This window comes from Mucor mucedo (assembly GCF_025094135.1).
Source record: "Mucor mucedo strain NRRL 3635 chromosome Unknown EV154scaffold_7, whole genome shotgun sequence".
NCBI classification, from domain to species: Eukaryota; Fungi; Mucoromycota; class Mucoromycetes; order Mucorales; family Mucoraceae; genus Mucor; species Mucor mucedo.
The window spans coordinates 97,768-119,970 of NW_026252291.1; the positions used below are offsets into that span (position 1 = coordinate 97,768).

A 22,203-nucleotide genomic window follows, 5' to 3' on the forward strand; every position below is an offset into this window, starting at 1 on the left:
TTTTTTTTTTGCACTGTTTATTTTTTTTTTCTTTTTTAGAGTAACCTATCAGTTACACTATCATTTTTTACTTGTTAAACATAAAATATCTGATGAGTATACATTATCCCAGAAAATAAATAGAACGAAAAAGCGCTCTAAAAAAAGTATATTTTAATCATTCCATTATTTTTTGTATAAGCTCCTTCCAAAAAAAAAAATGAAATAACCCGATTAACAAGATAGCCCCACAACTTTATATTTATAGTTTTATGTCTTTTTTTTTTTCAGTAGTAACAAAAATAAAAACATTACTCATAATACGGGATGAATCCCACACGATCGATATATGACGCATGTCTGTGCGGTTTTAGATTGGTCAAACTTCTAGAAACTGTGTACACTGAAAAAATAAATCCGAACCTGTACTATGGAGACACCATAAAAGATTCAAATGGCAAAATAGATAAAGTATTTAGCAGGTTTCCACGAGGGACATCAGATGTAGTCCCGTTTTTAGTAACATGAACCTTTTATACCTGTGGCTAGACTTCAGATCGCCGTTCACCTTTTAAAAAAAAATTGCAAACAGATAGTGGGAACGCTATAGCCAATAGGATTGCATTTTGTAAAGACTTTGAGTAGTCCCCGCCCCAATCCGTAGAATACGAAGCGTATTATACACATAATGCTAGGATTGTGCATCCAGACTACAACTAATGTCGCTTATCAGGATATATATTGCATATGAGTTTAATATATACAGAAGCAAATATAAGCTTCTATTAATTCGAATATCTTTGTACAATGAGACACAAAAAATTGGCACACGTTCAAATCGCCTAAACCTTTAAGAAAATTTGTAATGACAATTGCAATGAATGCTTGAAAAAGAGGTACATTGGATGAAAGCTTCCTCTCTTTTGGCCGTTTCGGGCTGCTTATACTGCTCTAAACAAAGTGAGACAGAGTCATATGAGTCCATGAAGCAATTTCAACTAAATCAAGGTACACTTTTCATTGGCCTGGAATTTGTGCTATGATTGGCCTAGATAAAATTTATTGTCCGAAAGAAGCGTTGTTTTTTTTTGCATAGAACCACTTCACTTTCAATGCCTTACAGGACGACTTTAAATAGAGTGTATAACTTAAACTTATAGAAATACTATAATGACCTATATATTGTCTGGTATATATCTAGAGGTAGATTGATTCTATCTTAATAAACCAATAGTTAAATGCGCAGTGGAATTTTCCCGAGAGCTTTTTTGTTCTCGCTTTTCTTTTAGTTAGCTCATGCTCATCACGGAGAGCCAAGAAAACCAACTTTAGCTACCTTTTATCCTAACTGTCGTATACTCCTTGTAAGCCTTTGGCCTTAAATTTTATTAGAATTCCGTCATGATTTTAAATTCCATCATTGCAAAGCTTTTTGTTGTCTATGTGCATCCGTATACATCAGTAGCAGGCTCTTTCTCTTTGGTCATGTCTTCATTATGATGTCTTTTTTCGACAGCATGAACAATATGATTTAGACTACGTAATCTTTCTCTCCGCATATAAAAATTGCGTAGCTTTATGCATAAATTCACGTTAAACTAACTTCATATGACTTGCCCGCGGCAAAGTCCGAGGCCTGCTGTGGAATCTCCCTCAGACCGACAATGATTTTGGTAGCAAAATCAATTGGATCGAAATAGCTCCAGTGAGACCTGTATTGAATTCGCCGGAATCAAATTCAAGAAGCAATCAGTTGATTAAAGCACATTATTTATGTAACATTTAATTAACATTAAAACCAGTGCTTCCATATTATGTAACAAGCTTATAAATTTAAACAAGCCTAATTATTCCCATATGTATTGCTGCATAAACTAATGAAGGATCAATGGATGCCCAGTTTACATAGAAAAAGAAAGAATTCCTATACTAACGATTTAAGCATGTTGAAGCTACAACATGAATTCGGAAGGTCATACTTCGATGGCGCGCTTTAAGAATGCTCTCAATGGTGGAAATCTTATTGGTAAATGCAGGTGATATTGGTTTAATATGACCAATCAACATTCCTACTTTGTGATAATACCGGGTCTTCTATGCAGAGTTTTGGAAATAGCTGAAGGTCTACCTCGACTAACTTAACATCAATGGGAAGATAACACCAGGTTACAAATATATCACACCATTCACCATATGTAGACCTTTTTATAAGCTTGTTCATGACGGGTATACGTTGACCGGGATGCTTACAAAACAAGTAAACTATCCGAACCGTATAAGGATATAATGTGCTACGTGAATTCTGGGGAAATAAGGTTATCATGACTGTGGGAAATACGATAATACCCTTGTATCACACTAGTTAAAGCTTGTATACAGCCCACCCACCCTTTTTTTTTCAGACATTTGTTTAAGCTACACCAATAAAGTTTCAGACTTTTCCATCTTTTTCCTGGTATGGATTATTTTAATAGTTTGGGATTACTAATACTAACGTCGTTGTTAATATATTTTGCCCCGCATTTTCTTTTTGGGCTAATTTCAACTGACATTATTATAAAGAAGTCAGGCACGAGAAATTATTCATTAAGGGGAAGGGGATTTCGATCCAATGGAAAATGTATTAACCGAAGTTTACAATTAAAATATAGAGATGGTATTGTGAAATACAATGCATTGTGAATTTCCAGTCGGATCGTATTTATGCTAAATAATAACAATAATAAAAAAATAACTGGCATTTTAGCTTGAGTTGCTCAAATTACTTCAAGAATACATATAAACACTGAAACCAATCAAAGGATGACAAAAAAACTAAATGCATTTTTCGGTGTGATATTTCACCTTTATCGATTCAGTCTTAATGTCGTGCTTATTTCACCCCCAATGAAGACTTTTGGCATGATTTTTTTTATTCTTGACAATAGAAAAAAACTATTTGAATTCATCTGCTTGTGTATAGAAAGCACATTGTAATCATGCATACTTCCAAAAAAAAAAAGCACTTCATTTTAGAACCAGCTTCTTTAAAATAAGTGTCTCTAACGGACTGTGAAGGCTGAATCTAAACATTCTGTTTCGGTTGTCGACCAGTGCCTGTTTCTTTAATCAAACAAGTTATATCATCCAATCTAATTAATATCACAGCTCAACGGAATTGAAAATTTGTTTAATACAAGTTTTGGGGTCGGGTGCATTAGAAGGGAAAGCTAAAGCACACACCACCCATAAAATACCCGGAGTATGAAAAATAGATTTATGCAAATCGCATGTAAACAATTGGCGTGCATACACATACTAAGTGAGAATAACAGTAAAGAATTATGCATAGATAGAAGGACGACAAGACACAATAACAAAGTGTAGCTGGAAGTTCCCTCTTCCCGCTTTACGACTCAAGTGGCTTTTTGAATACTTCCTCTTATATTGTTCAGTGTTTTATAAAGACTAAAAGGCAACGTTACTATCTTGTTGCAACCTTATAGTATGATATGTTTATTTGGTCATAACTATGTATATTGGGTTATTGATTACTAAATCATGCTTGATATATTTATATCATATATTAAGATATAAACTTCTTGTAGAAAAATATAGTAGATCACTACACTTGATTGACTGAAATTTCCTTCAGTTACTTGTGTTTTCTCCGACGTAAATCTTAAACATGAATAATGCAATGTCAGTTTTTTCTTATTACAACGCAATTTTCAGACGTACCTCACAAACTCTATTAAGTCTTCTGGATTGATACTCAATTAGTGTTCGAACTTTTCGAGCTGGCACCGATCGTGCACCAGTTCTTGTACTCGAGCATATGCCACTTTTTTTTTGGATTCGAGCGATCTTTGAGCGATTTCAATCTTTAAAAAAGCCATTCGAGCGAGATTCGACTGGAACACGACCGAAGCTCGCTCGAGAGTTTCGATCTTCATTCCGAACACTAAAGGCAACCTGCAAACACATCTTCGCATAGTAACTTTTTTTCATTTTGACTACTTGCAAATTGATAGATTTTTCAACCGCTTTCTTCTCGGTTGTTTTAGATTTTCTAACGTAGCCAATAGTTGCTGTTTTGTGATGACTTTCCCTTACTGACTTTCGAAATTCTTTCACGTTCGAAATTTCATTCCACAAAAAGTCTAAGATATTATCGTTATTCGTTATTTGTTATTGGTATATTCAGTACGCAAAAGTTTCTTACCTATGACGTGTAGTGTTCTCGCTCTTAATCTCTCTCCACTGACTACCTTTCTCTTAGTCGATTTCTACGAGCTTGTAAAGCCATATTTCGCCGAGACAAATTTTTCATGCAATCAACTGAATGATTGGTTAGGAAAAGAAGTATTATGGGGTTCCTTTTCAGTTAAAAATTCTTCATAAGTAATATTTTTAATCGGGTGTAGTGATAATATCATGTTCACCAACTCTATGACAGCTCTCCTAGATGGGGACACTGAATTATATGTTAGCTATCATCAGACAGTACCTGAGTTTAGTATGGACTTGCCTTCTATTTCATAAGAGTCGCGAATACATTCAGATTTATTATCTGGGAAGAAAGTTCGGTATTTACGAAAATGAAGTTAAGTTTTATGTATTATATATGTCTACCTTCAGTACTTTTGTCCTCTTTATTTTTTATCTCCTCTGATAAAAATTCCTTGAATTTCCAAGGTTCTGTTTTTACCCGGTGCCCCCACCGCAACAGCTACAGTGGGATTTCCGTTGGCTAAATATACAGGAATAAGTTAGGCTTTACCATAGAGCTGTAATAATTCTTACATATTTTGGAACCATCAGCAGATATCTAAAGACGGCTTACTACTCGAAATTCTGACCCACCATGATTGGTATATTAAGATACAGGCTTACAATGCCTACAACAATTAATGGAAAAATCTTCATCATATAGAGAAGTCTAGCCTAAGCCATGATAATGAAAAAAGAAGAGGTTATATTTCATAGTTTCTTAAAAAACAAAAGTCGTTAAAACTAACCTTTTTACGATATTTATTACTTTTCTTCGAAAAGATGGTGTTATACACAAACATATGTATAAAAATGAAAAAAGAAGAAGGAAAGAAGGAAAGAAAAAAGTCCTATATATAAACTGATAAACAAGAATTGGCTTATGTCAGGATGATTTCATTGTTTATTTTATCATCCAAAATGTTTCAGCCGGATTGAATCCTGATTAATGAGATGTTTATCCAGTCTATAACAAACGCCCATAGTCGCTTTCAAGCAAAAGGAAGTGACTAAAACCAGTTGGGGTACATTAAAACAAGTTATACTTGTAGAGAAACTGTTACATTAAGCACTAAAGCAAGAAGTGGATAGTCTACCATCTCTCGTATGGGGTACCAAAACCCCTGCTAACCCAAAGAAGCAAAAGCTAATTAATGTCAGGGAGTTTTTACTCTCTTTTGCGCATTGTTTTACAATAGTAAGAAAAACAACACCATATGGAGACTATGAGGGGGAATCCCAGGTACAACGCATTATACCTGTCTTTCCAACATTCGTGTTTATTATCATTACATTGGGGCGAAATACCAAGCATGCATCATTCAAGTGAAGACCAAGACGCAGCGCGATACGTAGATGGAATGGCACATGAGCGGGCCGTCTTTGAGGCTTCTTTTGGTCAGTGCCATGTCAATAAATATAACGTGATTGACAATGGCACCAAGCAAATTAATTCAATGATGTCAATGTTAAAAGATATTGCAATTCCCCACGTGAATTCAGAATTTGACACAAAAGTCTTTGACATCCAGTCTGCAAAATCAAATATTATATTGTCGGAAACGTTATATAAAGAGAAGATGGTATATATCATAACGCGAAGTCCGCTCTGCCAAAGTCCCTACGGAATACGTCGAGCAGAAACACGTAGATCATGATTTTTGAGATCTTGAACTTGTAGTGATTGCAACTGAGACCAGAAAATAATTTTAGCACCCACCACCGATTAATATAAACGGACAGTTGCAAACCTTCCCGCCAAAACAACTTATTGTTTAATAATCACCGTACCTGTGTTTAAAAATTGTGGTTAAAAAAAGTGCCACGCTGTAGTTTGTGATCGGTCAGATTCATAAGAACTTAAGGCATTCTTATCTAGATAGTTAACTGTTTCAAAAATCATTTAAAACTCTAGGGAGAAAAAAAAAGGCGATTAATGGTTTTCGTTTTGATAAACTTAAATAACTGAAAGTCGTAATAGTAATAAAGAATATTTTTCGGAATGCCATGTTTGGTAAGGCTTCGTAGAGCTTAGGAACCGCAAAGAAGAAGAGAAGAGAAGACAGGATGGTTGCTGTTATAATTGATGGATTTGATAATTAAAGAGTGTGTAATTGTTGTCACGATAAGACATTGACATCAGGTGGTCGTTTCGATGGTGATAGAATCATGGATTGTTCATCCTGGTATGATACATGCTCAGCAAAAAAAAAAAAAAAAAAAAAAAAAAGATTGGGGGACATCATTTTTCAACTTGGGTCCAAGACTTAAATCATTTTCGATCTGGGAAACAATTCTTAATTCGCCTGAATTTTTCTATTTTACGCTTCGTCCAAAAAGGCAAGCATTTTGTTTGTTTTAAACAACTAGAATTGCCCTAGTTGATAGATACGGGCAGGTATGTAGCGTGTCAGATTAAGTATTTATTGTGAAGCATAAAAATACTGAGTCAGGCACACGCACAATCATGTGAGAATTAGAAGCGGAGTAACAGTTTTATCAATGATGGTGACACCTTAAACCATTAATAATCTCTTACTCTTATCTCCCAATTTTTTTGTTATTTATTCTTCTCCATCTTTGTTTTACTCCATTGCGGTAATAAGATAATGACAGAACCACGTTCGGGAGAGATGAACGAGCAAAGAGAGTCTAGTCCAGATAATAATGGCACGGACTCTTCCTCAACCACTGCCGGAAAGAAAAAGAGAACCGGACCAAAAAGAAGAAAAGTAACGCACGGTATGGATTTTTTTGTCTCGATTCTGTGTAGAGTGTTGTATCTAGTAATTTTGATTATGTATCATAGCATGTGTTTATTGTAGAAGATCTCATATGACTTGTGATGATGGTAATAAAAGAAACCTTTACAAAAAAACGGATGAAAAATGTGTTATAAACATTGGATTATAGGCAGACCTTGTCAGAGATGTATTAAGCGTAGCATAGGACATTTATGTCATGATGAGATTAAAAATCCTTCAAGCAGTTCGACAAATAACAAGGGATCTGCTACCCCAGTGGCCAAGAAAGCAACAACGTCAAATTCATTTATCGATGCCAGCACTTCTGGTGTGATCCCTGTTGTACCACAGCACCTTGTTGGTAAGGGGTCACTTTTAATTTTTTTTTAATCTGATATATATCAGTGACCCATTATTCCATGTATAGCTACACCAAGTAATCTAGGTGGTTTACCCTTACAGTTCTTTGGTCAGATGGGATCAGGCCAATTGACATTTGCAAGTGAACAGATGGGAAATGAAATATCCGTGATCAGTAATTTTTTAGACTCTTTGGGCTCAGAATCACAGATATTTAAACCAGCAGTAGAAGATACACAACAAGTCAATTCAACCGAGAAGTTCTTTTTGACCGCAGCTGATCCATCTGATGGAAGATTAGAGGATCGCTTGACCGAAGTCATCAATGCAAAATATGAAGCTGGATTTTTAAAACCGTATAATTATGTCAATGGATATGCCAGATTACAGAAATATATGGACAACAAGTAAGATATGAGGGAAAATGTCACATAGAGAGCAAAACATAGAGACTAAAAAACTTTTTATAGTATGTCTGCTTCAACGAGACAGCGTATTTTAAACGTGATGGGAACCTTTCGTCCTGCATTTAGATCAGTAGCTCAATCATTAACGGATATCGACTTAATTTTAGTAGAAGAGGCTTTTGAACGACTGTTATTAGATTATGACCGTGTTTTTAGTTCAATGGGGATCCCTGCTTGTCTATGGCGACGTACTGGAGAGATTTATAAAGGAAACAAAGAGTTTGCATCATTGGTAAATGTTCCAATTGAAGACCTTAGAGAAGGGCGTTTATGTATATATGAATTAATGGCAGAGGAATCGGCTGTCAATTATTGGGAGGTAATTTGTACAACAGTCCTGCGATTTTTTGTTATTTATGCTAAAACCCTATACTATATTTTTTTATAACCAAGAAATATGGAAATATAGCATTTGATCCTGGACAAAAGGCTGTGTTAACGTCCTGTCTTTTAAAGAGCAGTACGACAAGTGTTAAATCATGCTGTTTTTCTTTTACGATAAGAAGAGACAAGTATAATATTCCTGTAAGTACAGAATAGATTTGTGTGTGTGTGTGTGTGTGTGGAGGAGGGAGAGGATTTAAAGTTTATATATTTTTTACTTGATAATATAACAAAAAAATTATGTAGACTGTGATTGTAGGCAATTTTTTACCTGTACAACTTCAGTAATTTGTGTTCATGATCTTCTTTGCTTTCCTTTATATTTATTACAATTATCACAATACCATTTTCCTTTTGGCACAGTCTTTAAATCTACACAGGCAAGATGGAACCATTCGATATCACACTTTATAAAAAAACTCTTAGTAAAGAAGGGGTTGTTGAGATTGTTTTTTTGTTTTTTGTTTACCTCTGTGTTATCGCATGCTACCATTTCCCCATACGAAACTCCTTGACAGTAACAATAAACAGGCTCATTGGGATCAACAGACATATCAGTATCGGATCTACAGCGTATATATATATATACTTAGTAATTTCGTTGCATCGATCCAAAATTTTAGCTTACGACTTCAATTTCCCATTCTTTCTGGAAGGCAATGTTTTCATTGGTTTTCCTTTTTCAGTATGATTTCTTGCATCTTTTAATGATCTGGGTATGTTTAACATATCTTCCTTCGGCGCTCTTCTCTCTAAAAAAAAATAAGAGGAGACGTTTTTAAATACAAATCCATTGAGAAGACATGAACGGAATCTTACTTTTGGCTGACTGTGATTCTTTTCTATCATTGATTTTTTTTGTGATTTTTTCTTTGGAGGAAAGTTTGGAATATTCACGCAAAGTTTTGGAAGAAGGGGCTAATCCGGGTAAAGAGGCAATGCGAAGTTTTCCAATAGGATAACTTTCCTCGAATTTAACTAAATTGGCATCTAAACGATTGCAGTGACGATCGACCTTTTACGTGTAACAGAAAATAAATCAATACATAACAACCAAAAAAAAAAAAAAAAAAAAAAACTTTACTGCATCAGAAGTGACTTTGGCAAGTGCTGCCTTTTCGCTATTTCTTTGGGCTGTTTCACTGAGTAATTCCACCATGGCCTTTAATTTTATAAACCGATCGTTGGCGTCTATACAATCAATGTTGTCAATCAAGTCAATAGCGGCTTTGGCGGTGGCTGTAGTTGACTCTAAAACATAAAAATGTCAACGAAAACTCCTTCTGGTGGAATTCTACCGAGCACTTTTTTTTTACCTTGTGCATAACCATCCATTTCTTTTAAAAGGGTGAAATTCTTTTGAAGATCGATTTGAAGAGCTTCAATGACTAACGAATAAAGAGAGTGAGAGAGATAAAGTTAAACCCAGACACGTAAAGCCAAAAAATAAATAAAATAAAGACATGTTAAAACATACTGTCAATGTAATCATCAATATACACAAGATTGTCGACAGATGATTTTGTCATCTCTGAGGTTGGTTTTTTTAAAATAATGAGAAGAAAGAGAAGGGAAAAATTGATTATTTTGGGATTTGTGTGCCTGAGATACGAATGCCGCTGCTGCTTAAATATTTACCCAGGATTGTATTTCAATGCAAAAAAAAAGAAGAGCTATTTTTTTTATTTACAAGATTTTTAAGGCATGAAGATATCGTTATTTGTTTGATTTTCCATGAAAAAACTATCCCAACCTACAAATCAGCTTTTAGTTTATTTTTCAGTTGAGATATATGTACATCTTTGTTACCTTGAACATCGAAACCTCTATTAGCATTATCACTACCGGTGAAAGGTGTGCCAGCTGTAGAAAATAATTGCTGCCATGCAGCTTGATTTAACGCAGGATTTCCATTGATACCACCGTATAGTAACCAACTTCCAGCGTCTCCTCTACTTGTAGATTCTTCGGTTTGTTGAGGAAAGGAGGGCATTGGCATAGATTGCTGTGGCTGTGGCTGTTGAGGTGATTGAGTCTGGGTGTTCATGGGCTGTTGTTGCTGCTGTTGTTGATGATGTTGTTGCTCAGGCCCAGAGGGTCTTTCATCGTCAGGTTTTAATAAATTGGACAATGTTTGGAGAAATGGGATAAGTGGTGGACCCGCAGGTATATCGTTGCTTAAAGGACCAAGACATTCATGAACACATATATGTACATAATGCTTTGCTTCATGTGATACAATTGGATCCTTACTTGTACAATTGTAAACATGAATTAATGATGCTTGAAATACAGAATACACAGCAAAATTCCAACCAAATTTTGCGATAGCCATATAAGGTATAGCTCTTGCTACATCGACAGCAGCTTTTGCAGCTAGGTTGCATAATTCAGATCCTCTTTTAAGTGATGGTAAATCATTTTCATCAATGTCCAATACAATAAACGGTCTATGTAAAAGTAATACAACAGCATGATAACATACGGTTAACGGTCCACCCTCCAAGACCTTTTTTGTTCCAACAAAGAGCTTGGGACTCAATCTCATGTCTAGTAAATCTTCCTCGGTAATCTTGTAATCGTTCGGTACGTTATTAAACCATTCTTCCAGCATTTTATGTAAACTCCAAACAGTTTGCTCCATTGCCTTCGTCTTGTATCCATTTAATTTCGCCTTGGGAGAATAAATTCTTCGAAGTACTTCACCAAGAATTCCCGAGAGTTTCACGAAATTAACAAACATGGTTAGATCTTCATTATTATCAGGGCCAGTAATCAAAGGTAAATCCACATCACAATCAGAATCAGCAATTGCAAGTGGTCGACCCATCACAGCACAGCACCATCGATCCGTAACATAGGCACTATACCATAGTTTCTTTCTTCTCTCTTTAAACTCTTCTGATACTTCGACTGTTGTGATTGTACGATGTAGACCTAAATCTTGCGCCTATTAAAATAGAGATTAATGCCCAAGATAAGATAATCTTTTTCTCTTATTGTTACCATTCTGACAGCCATACCAGCTAAAATCCAGTTTCTATATGAACTAGTCGAGTAGGTGGGATGTGCACATAGTAGTATAAGGGCTTGAATAGTCACCACACGAGGCTTTAGATATTCTTTTCTGACCAAGATACTGGCTCTATCGAGAAGTGTCTTGAAGGCATCGTCTCGTTTAATATTTGCTTTTTTGAAGATGGAATCATTGCTTCCGAGTAAGAAACAAGCATACGTACATATGGCATAAGTTAATAATTTCGAGGGTGGTGGTGTTGTTCGACCTTCGTAAGCATCCATAAACTCCTCTTTGTGTAATACAGGTAGTGTAGAATGAGTATCTCTAAAGTAAGTTTGAACAAGGGCATCTAATATGGGTCTCGGCACAATATCATCCAAAGCCTCTTCCTCATCATCGGCAATTTGACATGCATCCTCATCAGCAGTAGTGTCTCTCACGACCATTAAATCATTATCACTGACATTCATTTGTCTAAGCTTAAAAGATTCCCGGCCGTCAATAGAAGGTACGATTAATACTTTGCTAGCATCTCTTGGTACATCGGTTGAAGCTGAAGATTCCGGCGCTTCTTCGGAAGACAATATGTTGCCAACTATATAATAGCCAGACGAGCTTCCGTGATATCGCACTACCTTTCCCTTTGATGTGATTGAATTCAGGTCCATCTTATCGTTGCGTCTTTCAATGGGTGGTGTTTCGAAATGTGGTGCTTCTACGATGGGTGTTTGTGTCTTTTTTCTTTTGGGTGGATGGGCTTGTTCTGTATCATTTCCGATTGTCTTTAACATGGATTCCATCTTTTCCAGTCTTGATTCTAAGCTCTCGATATAACTAATCCCAATATTTAAATTTTTATGCAAAGATATATATGTATAAATATATGCTTATTTTCTTCAAATTTACCCTTTTGGTGGTCCTCTTTTTTTGGGAGTCTGCAAGTAATGAACGGTCTTTAATGTGAGGGTGCACATGGCGTCTTTTGAATATTTGACTTACATCGTGAAAGGTACATTCCCATTCGTATTGTCTACAAGTTGTACAAGGATGCCTTGAATCCACATCACACCTACATGGGTTGAATAGTCTGTACATGAACAATACATGGGACTAACATATACTTACTTGATTTTCTTTCGTCTACAAGTATCACCTATAAGTAAGAATAAGAAAGCAAAAGATTAATGGCAAGTTTTTTTTCTTGGTGTTGAGTTATAAACACTTTACACGCTCTGGTGATTCGAGTACGTCTTGGGTTGGAGGTGCCTGAATTAGGCAACATATTTAGGTCTTGGGAACTAGGGCTCGGTTGACTACTACTTTGCTCATTGTAATTATACACGTTATTATTCATTTCACTCATTAGTTGTGCACTGTAAAAACAAAAGAAGGGAAAAAAAAAAAAAAAAAAAGATGGATGTTCGGCCTATTTATTCACCCGATTGGTGGAAGGGAAAAAGTTTTTACAATGAAAAAAATCAAACGTTGTCGTCAATGCCTATTCCAGCCACTGTATCACCGTAATCATTTGTGCCTATGATGGGTACACCAGGTCGGATTGCATTGTTGGAGGCAGAAGAAGTTTGTGCTCCTATATCGGATTTTAAACCAAAAAGCTGTGGATTAACCACGGTGACAACCGCAATGGAGACAATCGTCAAGGTCAAACACAATGTGGCTGCAATTCGACAGCGCTTTTTCCAAATATAAGAGGAATGCCGATAACGTCTTGTTGTGCTGCCAATAAACCATGCCAAAGGAAAAACAAACCCAATGTAAAATAGATACTTTTCTATCAAGAGATCATCTTCCTGTACTTGCGTGCAAATATCTTCTTCATTCACTATAGTATTTTTTTCGTTCATTTCAGAAACCAATATGTATTTTACATCAGCATCAGCCTGGTCTTAGTATATCCATATCAATGGATATAAAGGAGACTGAGTACTTGATTGCAGGTTTATTGGTCCAGGAACGCACTCCACTGGACTGCCTTCGGAATGTCAAAAACAAAAGTCACAGTTTTTTTTTTTTTTTCTTAATGCTTACCTGGGGGTAAAATAGGAAAATGGAAAAAAAAAAAAAAAGATAGAAGACCTGGTAAAAAAAGCAACCCTTGACAGCTTTTTTTTATACTATTCTGCTTCTTCTTTTTTTGACTAAGGATATTTTTTCATTTTTTTTTTATATATATCTTTCTTACCTTTTAATTTCAACTGTGGGCGATTCTTTTCCTTTTTACAAGACTCAACTTCTTTTTATAATTGACCCTGAATGTCGTTGTCATTAGTTAGACAAGCAACGAACCAAAAAGCGACAGCGTTGAAACGAGCTTTCCTTGTCGGTCGCTATAACCACATACAATGCACAAGTACTCTGTTGCGACCTTACAACCACTATAGCACTGCTGCTACGGCAACCGCTCCTTCTAGCAAACCCGAGCGAGAACATATCATCTTACCTAATCCTGGTCTCAGTACCTTCAAATCAACCGCTCGTGTATTACCCTCTACCGTAGCTGAACAGTTTGCCATCTTAAAGGCATGTATCATGTCAGGTAGTATGGAAAGAGCTGAGCGTATCATGATCGAACTCTACAAATCAAAGCCTGAAGAAATGAAGATATTTGCCGATGTCAATATTTACAACACTTTTCTGAATGGATTTGTCGAAGCTCCCTTAAAGCCAATGACCAAACAATGTTTGAATTGGTTCGATAATATGAAATCATTTGGTATCAATGCGGATCCCAATACTTATGCCATCATCGTAAAGGGCTTTTTAAAGTAAGTCTTTATAACGCATATATCCGAACCTTGTCACTAATTGGGGAATTTTTATTTATTTATTTTTAGGGTGAAGAGTTATCATACCGCAAGAGCTTTATTGACAGAAATGACAAGTGCGGAAGGAATCACAGTGGATGAAATGTTACAATCAGAATATTTAACCAAGAATGACGTTGCCTTGTTCAGAGAGGTAAAGACATCTATTAAAAAAAAAAAGAGAGAGAGAGAAAGATATACTGACTGTTTTAATCATTAGATGATTGCTGTGAGTCAAGGAACTACAGAGGTAAACATCGAAAAGTTTCTCAAGGAATTAGAAACCGCTACCGATAAAATTTTGGGTCCTCGTGCCGAACCCATTATGAAGGATGTGGCCGCCACAACCAGCACGGTTGCTGAGCCCATCGAAGTCGTTCCTGAAGTCAGACCTACCAAATCCGTCGGTGTGCACTTCTTGCAAGAACAATTAGCCGCATTAAAAGATCCTCAAAGTTCGGCCAAAATGGATCCTTTCGAACTTCAATTGGGCTTGGAACATCAAGGTTATGAAATGGCCTTGCAGAGATTGTTACACAACAAGGAACAAAGTATCGAAAGAGGTGACACATTGAACGCCATGCATTTAACACCGTTGAAACGTATCATGTGGCAATGGCATCAAAATATGCTGCCTTTAATCGAGGATGAAATTCAGAGATGTGATGCTGCTACCGTGAGAGAGAGTGATCGTCGTGCTTACGGTCCCTTTTTGAAGTTATTAAAGAAGGAAACTTTATCGATTGTTACAATTTTGGAATTATTACGTCTTCACAACTCTTCCGGTATTGGAGATGGTATGAAGACCGCTCGTGCTATCATTGATGTCGGAAAGGCGGTAGAAATGGAATACAATGCTGTACAAATCAAGAAGAAGAGTACACAAGGTACTTTGTCTAAGGATATCACCGGTCATAATGATGCACATACCCTTTTCGCCAACGGTAAATTGTTCAATATGGCTGTCAGAAAAGCACAAACAAAGGTCGAAAACGACAAGTTGTCTATCCAACAAGGTGGAACTGCATTGGCTGGTACCGATGAATGGAACCCTGTTTGGCCTAGTACCATCCGTGCCAAGGTTGGCTCTGTCTTGACAAGTATCCTTTTGGATGCTGCTAAAATCCCTGTACCTAGTAAAGATCCCGAAACTGGCTTGAAGATCACTGAAAATATCCCCGCCTTCTTTCACACATACCAATACGTCCATGGTAAACGTGTAGGTATCATCAAGTTCTCTGAACAATTGACTCACATGTTATCGCGTGAACCTGTACGTGATACCCTTCATCCTCGTCTTTTGCCCATGTTGGTTCATCCTCGACCTTGGCTTTCTTACAATTCGGGTGGTTACCTCTCTACCAAATCTGTCTGTATGAGAATTAAGGATTCTGCCGAACAATTGATTTATCTTCAAAAGGCCTCAGAACAAGATCATTTAGCTGACGTTTTAGCCGGTTTGGATGTTTTGGGCTCTACCCGTTGGAGAGTCAATAAGGATGTATTTAAGGTCATTTTGGAAGTTTGGAATTCAGGCGAGCCCGTGGCCGATATCCCTCCTGTCGTAAACGAACATGCCGTTTTGCCTCCCAAGCCCGAAAACTACGATACCGATCCTAAGGCCAAATTTAACTGGGTGACCGAAGTCAAGCAAATCCAAACCACCGAAAGAAACAACCATAGTTTAAGATGCGATGTCAATTATAAGGTCGAAACCGCGCGTGCCTTTTTAAATCTTCCCATGTTTTTCCCTCATAACATGGATTTCCGTGGTCGTGCTTATCCTATGCCCCCCACTTTGAATCATTTGGGTAATGATTTGTGTCGTGGTTTGCTCCATTTCGATGAAGCCAAGCCTCTTGGTGCTCGTGGTTGGAGATGGTTAAAGATTCATTTAGCAAATTTGCACGGTTATGATAAGTATGTACACTTCTTTTTACCCACTTAAAAAAATGTTTATTAGTTTGACTGACCCGTTTCTTCTTTTTTTAGACATTCATTTACCGAGAGAGAAGCTTACACAATGGAAAACATTGATAATATCTTGGATTCTGCTGATAAACCATTAGAAGTATGTGGGAATTATAAAAGTATTGATCAACGGATCCAATCGTTTACTAACCTGTTCATTTCTTTTTTTTTAAAATTCAGGGCAATAAATGGTGGTTAAAGGCTGATTCTCCATGGCAATGTCTTTCTGCTTGTTATGAAGTGGCTGCTGCTTTCCGTAGTGGACAACCTGAAGAATTCAAATCTCAATTACCTATCCATCAAGATGGTACCTGTAACGGTCTTCAACATTATGCCGCTCTTGGCGGTGATTTAGCAGGTGCGCGTGCTGTCAATTTGGCCGCTGGTGATCGTCCTGCTGATGTCTATACCGGTGTTGCAGATTTGGTGAATAAGCATATTGAAAAGGCCGCTGCCGAAGGTGATGAGAGTGCTATTCTTTTAAAGGGTAATATCAGTCGTAAGGTAGTCAAGCAAACAGTCATGACGAATGTTTACGGTGTCACCTTTGTTGGTGCTCGTGCACAAATCGAAAATCGTTTGAAGGAACAACCCAATATCCCTCGTGAAAAGGTTTATGGTCTTTCCGGCTATTTAGCCAAGGTTGTCTTTTCCTCTCTTGGTGAAATGTTTACAGGTGCCCATGAGATTCAAGATTGGTTAACGGATTCTGCTCGTCGTATTGCCAAGAGTGTTCCTTTGGAGACTTTACAAGATGCTGGTTTAGTCGCTGGTTATACTCCACCCGCAGCTGCCCCCGAAGATGAAACTACTAAGAAAACAAAAAAGAAAGCAGGAAAGAAGAATCAAATCTTTTCAGCACGTAACCCTGCCTCAAATCAAATGACTTCAGTTATTTGGACCACTCCTCTTGGTTTACCCATCGTTCAACCTTACCGTCGTTCCGGTAAGAAACAAATCGCTACCTTGTTACAAACCATCTTTATTGAAGATCCCGATGCTTCTCGTCCTGTCAATGCCATGAAGCAAAGTTCCGCCTTCCCTCCCAACTTTATCCATTCCCTCGATGCTACTCATATGTTGATGTCCGCTGTTGCCTGTCATAAAAAGGGTATGTCGTTTGCCTCTGTGCATGATAGTTACTGGACTCATGCTTGTGATGTTGACGCCATGAACGAAGTCATTCGTGATCAATTTATCGAACTTCATTCTCAACCTATCATGGAGAACCTGATCACCGAATTCAAGGAACGTTACAAGGATTACAAGGTCCCCCAAAGCGTGCTTATTAATAAGGGCCCCAGTGCCGAGGAAAACGCAGAAGGAGCTTCGTTATTCGGCGATGTGTCAATATTAGACAAAGAGTTAGAAAAGGAAAAAGCAAAGAAGGATTCCGAAAAGAAGGATGCCCTGAAAGCATTATTTGGACTGGGTGGTAACGATAATGACGGAGAAGGAGATGAAGAATTAGAAGAGGAAGCAGAAGAAGAAGAAAAGCCCAAATCAAAGAAGGGTTCTCAAAAGTATGATCATACCTGGGCTCCTTTATCATTTAGACCACTCCCACCAAGAGGTGAATTTGATATCAATGAAGTGAAAAAATCACCATACTTTTTCCATTAAATGCCCACACAAACTCATTCACACACACACACACACACACACAAAACCATTATCTAGACCTGTTATTATAATATACATCATATATTCCCCAGACTCCCACTCCCTCTTTCACAAACACACATTGCGCTTTTTCATTTTTTTTTAGAATAAAAAAAACATCTGTAAATTACTAATACTCAATTAATATATGTACACACCCCAATTGTTCATGTTAAAAAGAAAGCCGTGTTCTTTTCCAGACTTTACAAGAGTAAGGAATATGCGCTCCTAACCAAAGATATATTGTGCTATATATATAGCTCTGCATTTAAGTTAATGATACATCGATACCATATTAGAATACAGAGGTGGCACGTTTCTACCATGCTATCTTGTTGCAATTACGTTGTATCTGTTTGTGATAAATGAGAACATGTGGACAATTTTGACGTCTGCACCATGTCATCCATCATAACCCATTTTATCATATGATGACGCACAATACATCTTTAAGCAAAGTCCTCTCAAGTTGATTTTTTTTTTGCCTAAATATAGGAGCAAACCTTACTTTTCTTGTTCTATTTTATATTTTTCTTTGCCAAACATCCTAACTTAGCCAAATTTCATTTTTTTGTATATTAACGTCTATAACAAAATGTCCTTGACAAAAGAATTAGCAGCATGTGCCATTTACGGGCTGGAAATAACTGATGAAAACAAAGAAGAAGCATTGCGTCGCCTACAAAAAGCTAGACTTACTCCTGTCTATTTAGCTAATGGAGACCCTACCGTGGCCGTTGCTGTAGGGATCCATAAAGCAAAAACAGAACCTTGGAAATTCAAGGAATTTTTATCAGAGGAGATAAAAAATAAAGAGGACAAAAGTACAGAAGGTAGACATATATAATACATAAAACTTAACTTCATTTTCGTAAATACCGAACTTTCTTCCTAGATAATAAATCTGAAAATAGTCGCGACTCTTATGAAATAGAAGGCAAGTCCATACTAAACTCAGGTACTGTCTGATTATAGCTAACATATAATTCAGTGCCCCAATCTAGGAGAGCTGTCATAGAGTTGGTGAACATGATATTATCACCACACCCGATTGAAAGTATTACCCATGAAAAATTTTTAACTGAAAAGGATCTCTACGAGCTTGTAAAGCCATATTTCGCCGAGACAAATTTTTCATGCAATCAGCTGAATGATTGGTTAGGAAAAGAAGGATCGTGGGGTTCGACTAAGAGAAAAGTAGTCCATGGAGAGAGATTAAGAGGGAGAACACTCCACGTCATACGGCCAGAGTTACGAGGTAAGATAATTTTGCGTACTGAATATACCAATAACAAATAACGAATAACGATAATATCTTAAAGACTTTTTGTGGAATGACATTTCGAACGTGAAAGAATTTCGAAAGTCAGTAAGGGAAAGTCATCACAAAACAGCAACTATTGGCTACGTTAGAAAATCAAAAACAACCGAGAAGAAGGAAGCGGTTGAAAAATCTATCAATTTGCAAGTAGCCAAAATGAAAAAAAAGTTACTATGCGAAGATGTGTTTGCAAGTTGCAGGGCTAATGCAGATGATAAAATTGATGACAGGGATATTAAAAGTACAATTATATACAAAGTCTCGCATGTCCGTGGCGACTGTCAAGGTAAGTAAAGCACATATTCTAATTTAATTACAGTATGGAATAGTAGATGTAACCAATCAATAATTGATATTCTTAAAAGACATGTTGGATTACATAACCATGTCCAACAGAACAGTCCGGCTGGTAGTCATTGACTACGCGGGATTGAGTACCAATCCAGACGACTTAAAGGAGTTTGTGAGGTAAGTTTGAAAATCGCGTATTAAGAAAAAACTGACATTGTATTATTTATGTCAAAATTTATATTGAAGAAAACACAAGCAACTGAAAGAAATTGCAGTCGATGAAGGACAGAAGATGACTGTTTTCTCTCGTCATGAACTTTTAAAAGACGAGAAGTTACTTCAAAAGTTCAACTGTCGAATCGGAAGCGTAAAGCGTTCTCTTTAGATAGCTTACTCCCATCTCCCCGTTTGTATATCAACCTAAATAAATTTTTAAATGCTACGTACACAATTGTCAAAAGAACTGCATCTTAAAACTTTGCCTAGCAAAGATGCAATACAACAGATAATACGCCTTATAAAGTTTTGAATGTCCATCTTAAAAATAGAATAGGTAACTCATATCAATAGAGCGAGCGTCTCATACAAAAAAACTGGGAAGTTCTTATAGAAAAAACCGACCATCTTATGTGAAAAGAAAGGGGGTATCACGTAAAGCGTGAAATTGGTGACAGTGGTAAAATCGGTGAAATTGGCTGTGAAAGTGGTGAAAGTGGTGAAAGTAGTGAAATAGACTGTGAAATTGGTGAAGTCGGCTGTGAAATCATCGTGAAAATGGTGAAATAGGATGTATGAGCAAACCGTGCCAAAAATACTGCGCAACTCTGATAGAACAGACTGGCGCAAAACATATAAAATGAGTGAGCTCCACAAACAAACAAAAAGGGTGGCCACCTTATATGAAAAAGGTTGGTTTCCTTATAAAAGAGTGACCAGGCTAAAAAAAAAAGAGTGGCCATCCTACAGAAAAGAGTGGCCATCCTACAAAAAAGAGTGTCCATCCTATAAAAAGAATGGACACCCTACAAAAAAGAGTGGCCATCCTATAAAAAAGAATGGACACTCTATAAAAAAGAGTGGCCATCCTACAAAAAAGAATGGACACCCTACAAAAAAGAGTGGCCATCCTATAAAAAAGAATGGACACTCTATAAAAAAGAGTGGCCATCCTACAAAAAAGAATGGACACCCTATAAAAAAGAGTGGCCATCCTATAAAAAAGAGTGGCCATCCTACAAAAAAGAATGGACACCCTACAAAAAAGAATGGACACCCTACAAAAAAGAGTGGCCATCCTATAAAAAAGAATGGACACTCTATAAAAAAAAGTGGCCATCCTATAAAACAGAGTGGTCATCCTACAAAAAAGAATGGACACCCTGCAAAAAAGAGTGGCCATCCTATAAAAAGAATGGACACCCTACAAAAAAGAGTGTCCATCCTATAAAAAAGAGTGTCCATCCTATAAAAAAGAGTGGCCATCCTACAAAAAAGAGTGTCCATCCTATAAAAAAGAGTGGCAATCCTATAAAAAAGAGTGGCCATCCTACAAAAACGAGTGTCCATCCTATAAAAAAGAGTGGCAATCCTACAAAAAAGAGTGTCCATCCTATAAAAAAGAGTGGCCATCCTACAAAAAAGAGTGGCCATCCTATAAAAAAGAATGGACACCCTACAAAAAAGAGTGTCCATCCTATAAAAAAGAGTGTCCATCCTATAAAAAAGAGTGTCCATCCTACAAAAAAGAGTGTCCATCCTATAAAAAAGAGTGGCAATCCTACAAAAAAGAGTGGCCATCCTATAAAAAAGAGTGGCAATCCTACAAAAACGAGTGTCCATCCTATAAAAAAGAGTGGCCATCCTACAAAAACGAGTGTCCATCCTATAAAAAAGAGTGGCAATCCTACAAAAAAGAGTGTCCATCCTATAAAAAAGAGTGGCCATCCTACAAAAAAGAGTGGCCATCCTATAAAAAAGAATGGACACCCTACAAAAAAGAGTGTCCATCCTATAAAAAAGAGTGTTTATCCTACAAAAAAGAGTGTCCATCCTATAAAAAAGAGTGGCAATCCTACAAAAAAGAGTGGCCATCCTACAAAAAAGAGTGTACACCCTATAAAAAAGAGTGGCCATCCGATAAAGAAGAGTGTCCATCCTATAAAAAAGAGTTGGCAACTATTAATGGCGTGCCTTTAAAAAGATGACTCAATGCCTAGAAACGACAGTCGCGCCATGCATATGCTAACAAGTTGTTGCAGTCTTTTTATTTTCCAAAAAATAAACAATGTTGTAACATTTGAGGCTTACAAAAATGCTTGTAGTGTGATGGAGCCCTCGCACAGTAACTATAACTCTACCAGCAAATATTTTTTCCTATGGTTAAAGCATCACAACTATGTTGGTAAAATATGTGTGTAGGTTAAAGAATTAACTTTTAACCAGTTAGAATGTGATACAGTTCGATGTTTAAACACGAAGCCTTTTAAACACGTTGGAGTATAAAAGAATGAGTCAGAAGGCTTTCATTTTTTATTTATGTTTAAAACGGAAAGATGGTGAATTATTTAGTTGATCGTATCATTTGTGTCCATGGTTGAACAATGAATAGCCGCAACACATAAATTTTTAAATATGCAGGATACCCATTCTCTACTCTAGTCGAAATGATTGTTCCACCTATTTAGTCCAAGAGAAGGTACAAAGGGATTCGCGCTTGACGTACCAACCCTAAGATGCAAAAGAGGGAAAGCTCATAACCGTGACTGTTTTCATTCACCTCTTTGATCTAAAATAGGTATATGCATCAGGTAGACAGAAATATATATAAATCGCTATTTTCATTTAAGCCAATTGGCCGGAATAATTTTCTTCTCATCCTGGGGGTCTGAAGCTGTCAGTTATGGACAGCAAACACAGGGACCAGATATGC

At 36.9% G+C, this 22,203-nt stretch overlaps 9 protein-coding genes across 9 annotated transcripts; 5 read left to right on the forward strand and 4 right to left on the reverse strand.

Annotated features, from left to right (window-relative positions):
- Positions 1-1,782: 1,782 nt before the first annotated feature.
- Positions 1,783-2,073, reverse strand: EV154DRAFT_547689 (uncharacterized protein). Its single transcript, XM_051604772.1, has 2 exons — positions 1,914-2,073; positions 1,783-1,853 (listed from the first exon to the last, which is right to left on the reverse strand). The coding sequence occupies exons 1-2, from the start codon at positions 2,044-2,046 to the stop codon at positions 1,813-1,815; spliced, it is 174 nt and encodes a 57-aa protein (XP_051462433.1). The 5' UTR covers positions 2,047-2,073; the 3' UTR covers positions 1,783-1,812.
- A 3,373-nt stretch (positions 2,074-5,446) lies between these two features.
- Positions 5,447-6,327, forward strand: EV154DRAFT_493227 (uncharacterized protein; the record flags this gene model as incomplete). The annotated part of the gene is made up of 1 exon (XM_051599779.1): positions 5,447-6,327. A coding segment is annotated over one exon (442 nt), but the record flags the coding sequence as incomplete, so codon positions are not given.
- A 443-nt stretch (positions 6,328-6,770) lies between these two features.
- EV154DRAFT_278678 (uncharacterized protein) lies at positions 6,771-8,571 on the forward strand. Its single transcript, XM_051594737.1, has 7 exons — positions 6,771-6,972; positions 7,040-7,081; positions 7,144-7,335; positions 7,402-7,741; positions 7,805-8,120; positions 8,195-8,326; positions 8,432-8,571. The coding sequence occupies exons 1-7, from the start codon at positions 6,840-6,842 to the stop codon at positions 8,471-8,473; spliced, it is 1,197 nt and encodes a 398-aa protein (XP_051462435.1). The 5' UTR covers positions 6,771-6,839; the 3' UTR covers positions 8,474-8,571.
- EV154DRAFT_278702 (uncharacterized protein) lies at positions 8,335-9,747 on the reverse strand. The gene is made up of 6 exons (XM_051594738.1): positions 9,663-9,747; positions 9,502-9,573; positions 9,270-9,436; positions 9,005-9,200; positions 8,814-8,937; positions 8,335-8,751 (listed from the first exon to the last, which is right to left on the reverse strand). The coding sequence occupies exons 1-6, from the start codon at positions 9,712-9,714 to the stop codon at positions 8,481-8,483; spliced, it is 882 nt and encodes a 293-aa protein (XP_051462436.1). The 5' UTR covers positions 9,715-9,747; the 3' UTR covers positions 8,335-8,480.
- Positions 9,748-9,855: 108 nt separating this feature from the next.
- EV154DRAFT_493242 (fungal-specific transcription factor domain-containing protein) lies at positions 9,856-12,578 on the reverse strand. The gene is made up of 6 exons (XM_051599780.1): positions 12,432-12,578; positions 12,204-12,357; positions 12,111-12,139; positions 11,192-12,038; positions 9,995-11,135; positions 9,856-9,938 (listed from the first exon to the last, which is right to left on the reverse strand). The coding sequence occupies exons 2-6, from the start codon at positions 12,297-12,299 to the stop codon at positions 9,883-9,885; spliced, it is 2,169 nt and encodes a 722-aa protein (XP_051462437.1). The 5' UTR covers positions 12,300-12,357; positions 12,432-12,578; the 3' UTR covers positions 9,856-9,882.
- A 104-nt stretch (positions 12,579-12,682) lies between these two features.
- On the reverse strand, positions 12,683-13,069 carry EV154DRAFT_558717 (uncharacterized protein; the record flags this gene model as incomplete). The annotated part of the gene is made up of 1 exon (XM_051605505.1): positions 12,683-13,069. One exon carries the CDS (start codon positions 13,067-13,069, stop codon positions 12,683-12,685), a length of 387 nt encoding a protein of 128 aa, XP_051462438.1.
- Positions 13,070-13,290: 221 nt separating this feature from the next.
- On the forward strand, positions 13,291-17,794 carry EV154DRAFT_598644 (uncharacterized protein). Its single transcript, XM_051607059.1, has 5 exons — positions 13,291-13,990; positions 14,060-14,183; positions 14,250-15,949; positions 16,022-16,100; positions 16,181-17,794. The coding sequence occupies exons 1-5, from the start codon at positions 13,479-13,481 to the stop codon at positions 17,621-17,623; spliced, it is 3,858 nt and encodes a 1,285-aa protein (XP_051462439.1). The 5' UTR covers positions 13,291-13,478; the 3' UTR covers positions 17,624-17,794.
- A 341-nt stretch (positions 17,795-18,135) lies between these two features.
- On the forward strand, positions 18,136-19,291 carry EV154DRAFT_278770 (uncharacterized protein). The gene is made up of 3 exons (XM_051594739.1): positions 18,136-18,495; positions 18,558-18,599; positions 18,654-19,291. Exons 1-3 carry the CDS (start codon positions 18,258-18,260, stop codon positions 18,959-18,961), a joined length of 588 nt encoding a protein of 195 aa, XP_051462440.1. The 5' UTR covers positions 18,136-18,257; the 3' UTR covers positions 18,962-19,291.
- EV154DRAFT_493246 (uncharacterized protein) lies at positions 18,794-19,721 on the forward strand. The gene is made up of 4 exons (XM_051599781.1): positions 18,794-18,920; positions 18,985-19,269; positions 19,349-19,451; positions 19,521-19,721. The coding sequence occupies exons 2-4, from the start codon at positions 19,140-19,142 to the stop codon at positions 19,657-19,659; spliced, it is 372 nt and encodes a 123-aa protein (XP_051462441.1). The 5' UTR covers positions 18,794-18,920; positions 18,985-19,139; the 3' UTR covers positions 19,660-19,721.
- The last annotated feature ends 2,482 nt before the right edge of the window (positions 19,722-22,203 follow it).

Excerpts from the sequence above, each read along its gene's own strand:
- EV154DRAFT_278678 (XM_051594737.1), top strand. The coding sequence starts at position 6,840 with ATGACAGAACCACGTTCGGGAGAGATGAACGAGCAAAGAGAGTCTAGT. Across the intron at positions 8,121-8,194 it reads CGGCTGTCAATTATTGGGAG|AAATATGGAAATATAGCATT; the intron begins GTAATTTGTACA and ends TTTATAACCAAG. Across the intron at positions 8,327-8,431 it reads GAGACAAGTATAATATTCCT|ACTGTGATTGTAGGCAATTT; the intron begins GTAAGTACAGAA and ends AAAATTATGTAG.
- EV154DRAFT_493246 (XM_051599781.1), top strand. The coding sequence starts at position 19,140 with ATGAAAAAAAAGTTACTATGCGAAGATGTGTTTGCAAGTTGCAGGGCT. Across the intron at positions 19,270-19,348 it reads TGTCCGTGGCGACTGTCAAG|ACATGTTGGATTACATAACC; the intron begins GTAAGTAAAGCA and ends TATTCTTAAAAG. Across the intron at positions 19,452-19,520 it reads GACTTAAAGGAGTTTGTGAG|AAAACACAAGCAACTGAAAG; the intron begins GTAAGTTTGAAA and ends TTTATATTGAAG.
- EV154DRAFT_493242 (XM_051599780.1), bottom strand. The coding sequence starts at position 12,299 with ATGTACAGACTATTCAACCCATGTAGGTGTGATGTGGATTCAAGGCAT. Across the intron at positions 12,140-12,203 it reads GGGAATGTACCTTTCACGAT|ACTCCCAAAAAAAGAGGACC; the intron begins GTAAGTCAAATA and ends CATTACTTGCAG. Across the intron at positions 12,039-12,110 it reads AAAAGAGGACCACCAAAAGG|TTATATCGAGAGCTTAGAAT; the intron begins GTAAATTTGAAG and ends TATTGGGATTAG.
- EV154DRAFT_547689 (XM_051604772.1), bottom strand. The coding sequence starts at position 2,046 with ATGTTGATTGGTCATATTAAACCAATATCACCTGCATTTACCAATAAG. Across the intron at positions 1,854-1,913 it reads AGCTTCAACATGCTTAAATC|TTTATGCAGCAATACATATG; the intron begins GTTAGTATAGGA and ends ATCCTTCATTAG.
- EV154DRAFT_278702 (XM_051594738.1), bottom strand. The coding sequence starts at position 9,714 with ATGACAAAATCATCTGTCGACAATCTTGTGTATATTGATGATTACATT. Across the intron at positions 9,574-9,662 it reads TATTGATGATTACATTGACA|TCATTGAAGCTCTTCAAATC; the intron begins GTATGTTTTAAC and ends TTTATTCGTTAG. Across the intron at positions 9,201-9,269 it reads CCAAAGTCACTTCTGATGCA|GTCGATCGTCACTGCAATCG; the intron begins GTAAAGTTTTTT and ends TACACGTAAAAG.
- EV154DRAFT_278770 (XM_051594739.1), top strand. The coding sequence starts at position 18,258 with ATGTCCTTGACAAAAGAATTAGCAGCATGTGCCATTTACGGGCTGGAA. Across the intron at positions 18,496-18,557 it reads AGAGGACAAAAGTACAGAAG|ATAATAAATCTGAAAATAGT; the intron begins GTAGACATATAT and ends CTTTCTTCCTAG. Across the intron at positions 18,600-18,653 it reads CGACTCTTATGAAATAGAAG|TGCCCCAATCTAGGAGAGCT; the intron begins GCAAGTCCATAC and ends CATATAATTCAG.
- EV154DRAFT_598644 (XM_051607059.1), top strand. The coding sequence starts at position 13,479 with ATGTCGTTGTCATTAGTTAGACAAGCAACGAACCAAAAAGCGACAGCG. Across the intron at positions 15,950-16,021 it reads AATTTGCACGGTTATGATAA|ACATTCATTTACCGAGAGAG; the intron begins GTATGTACACTT and ends TTCTTTTTTTAG. Across the intron at positions 16,101-16,180 it reads CTGCTGATAAACCATTAGAA|GGCAATAAATGGTGGTTAAA; the intron begins GTATGTGGGAAT and ends TTTAAAATTCAG.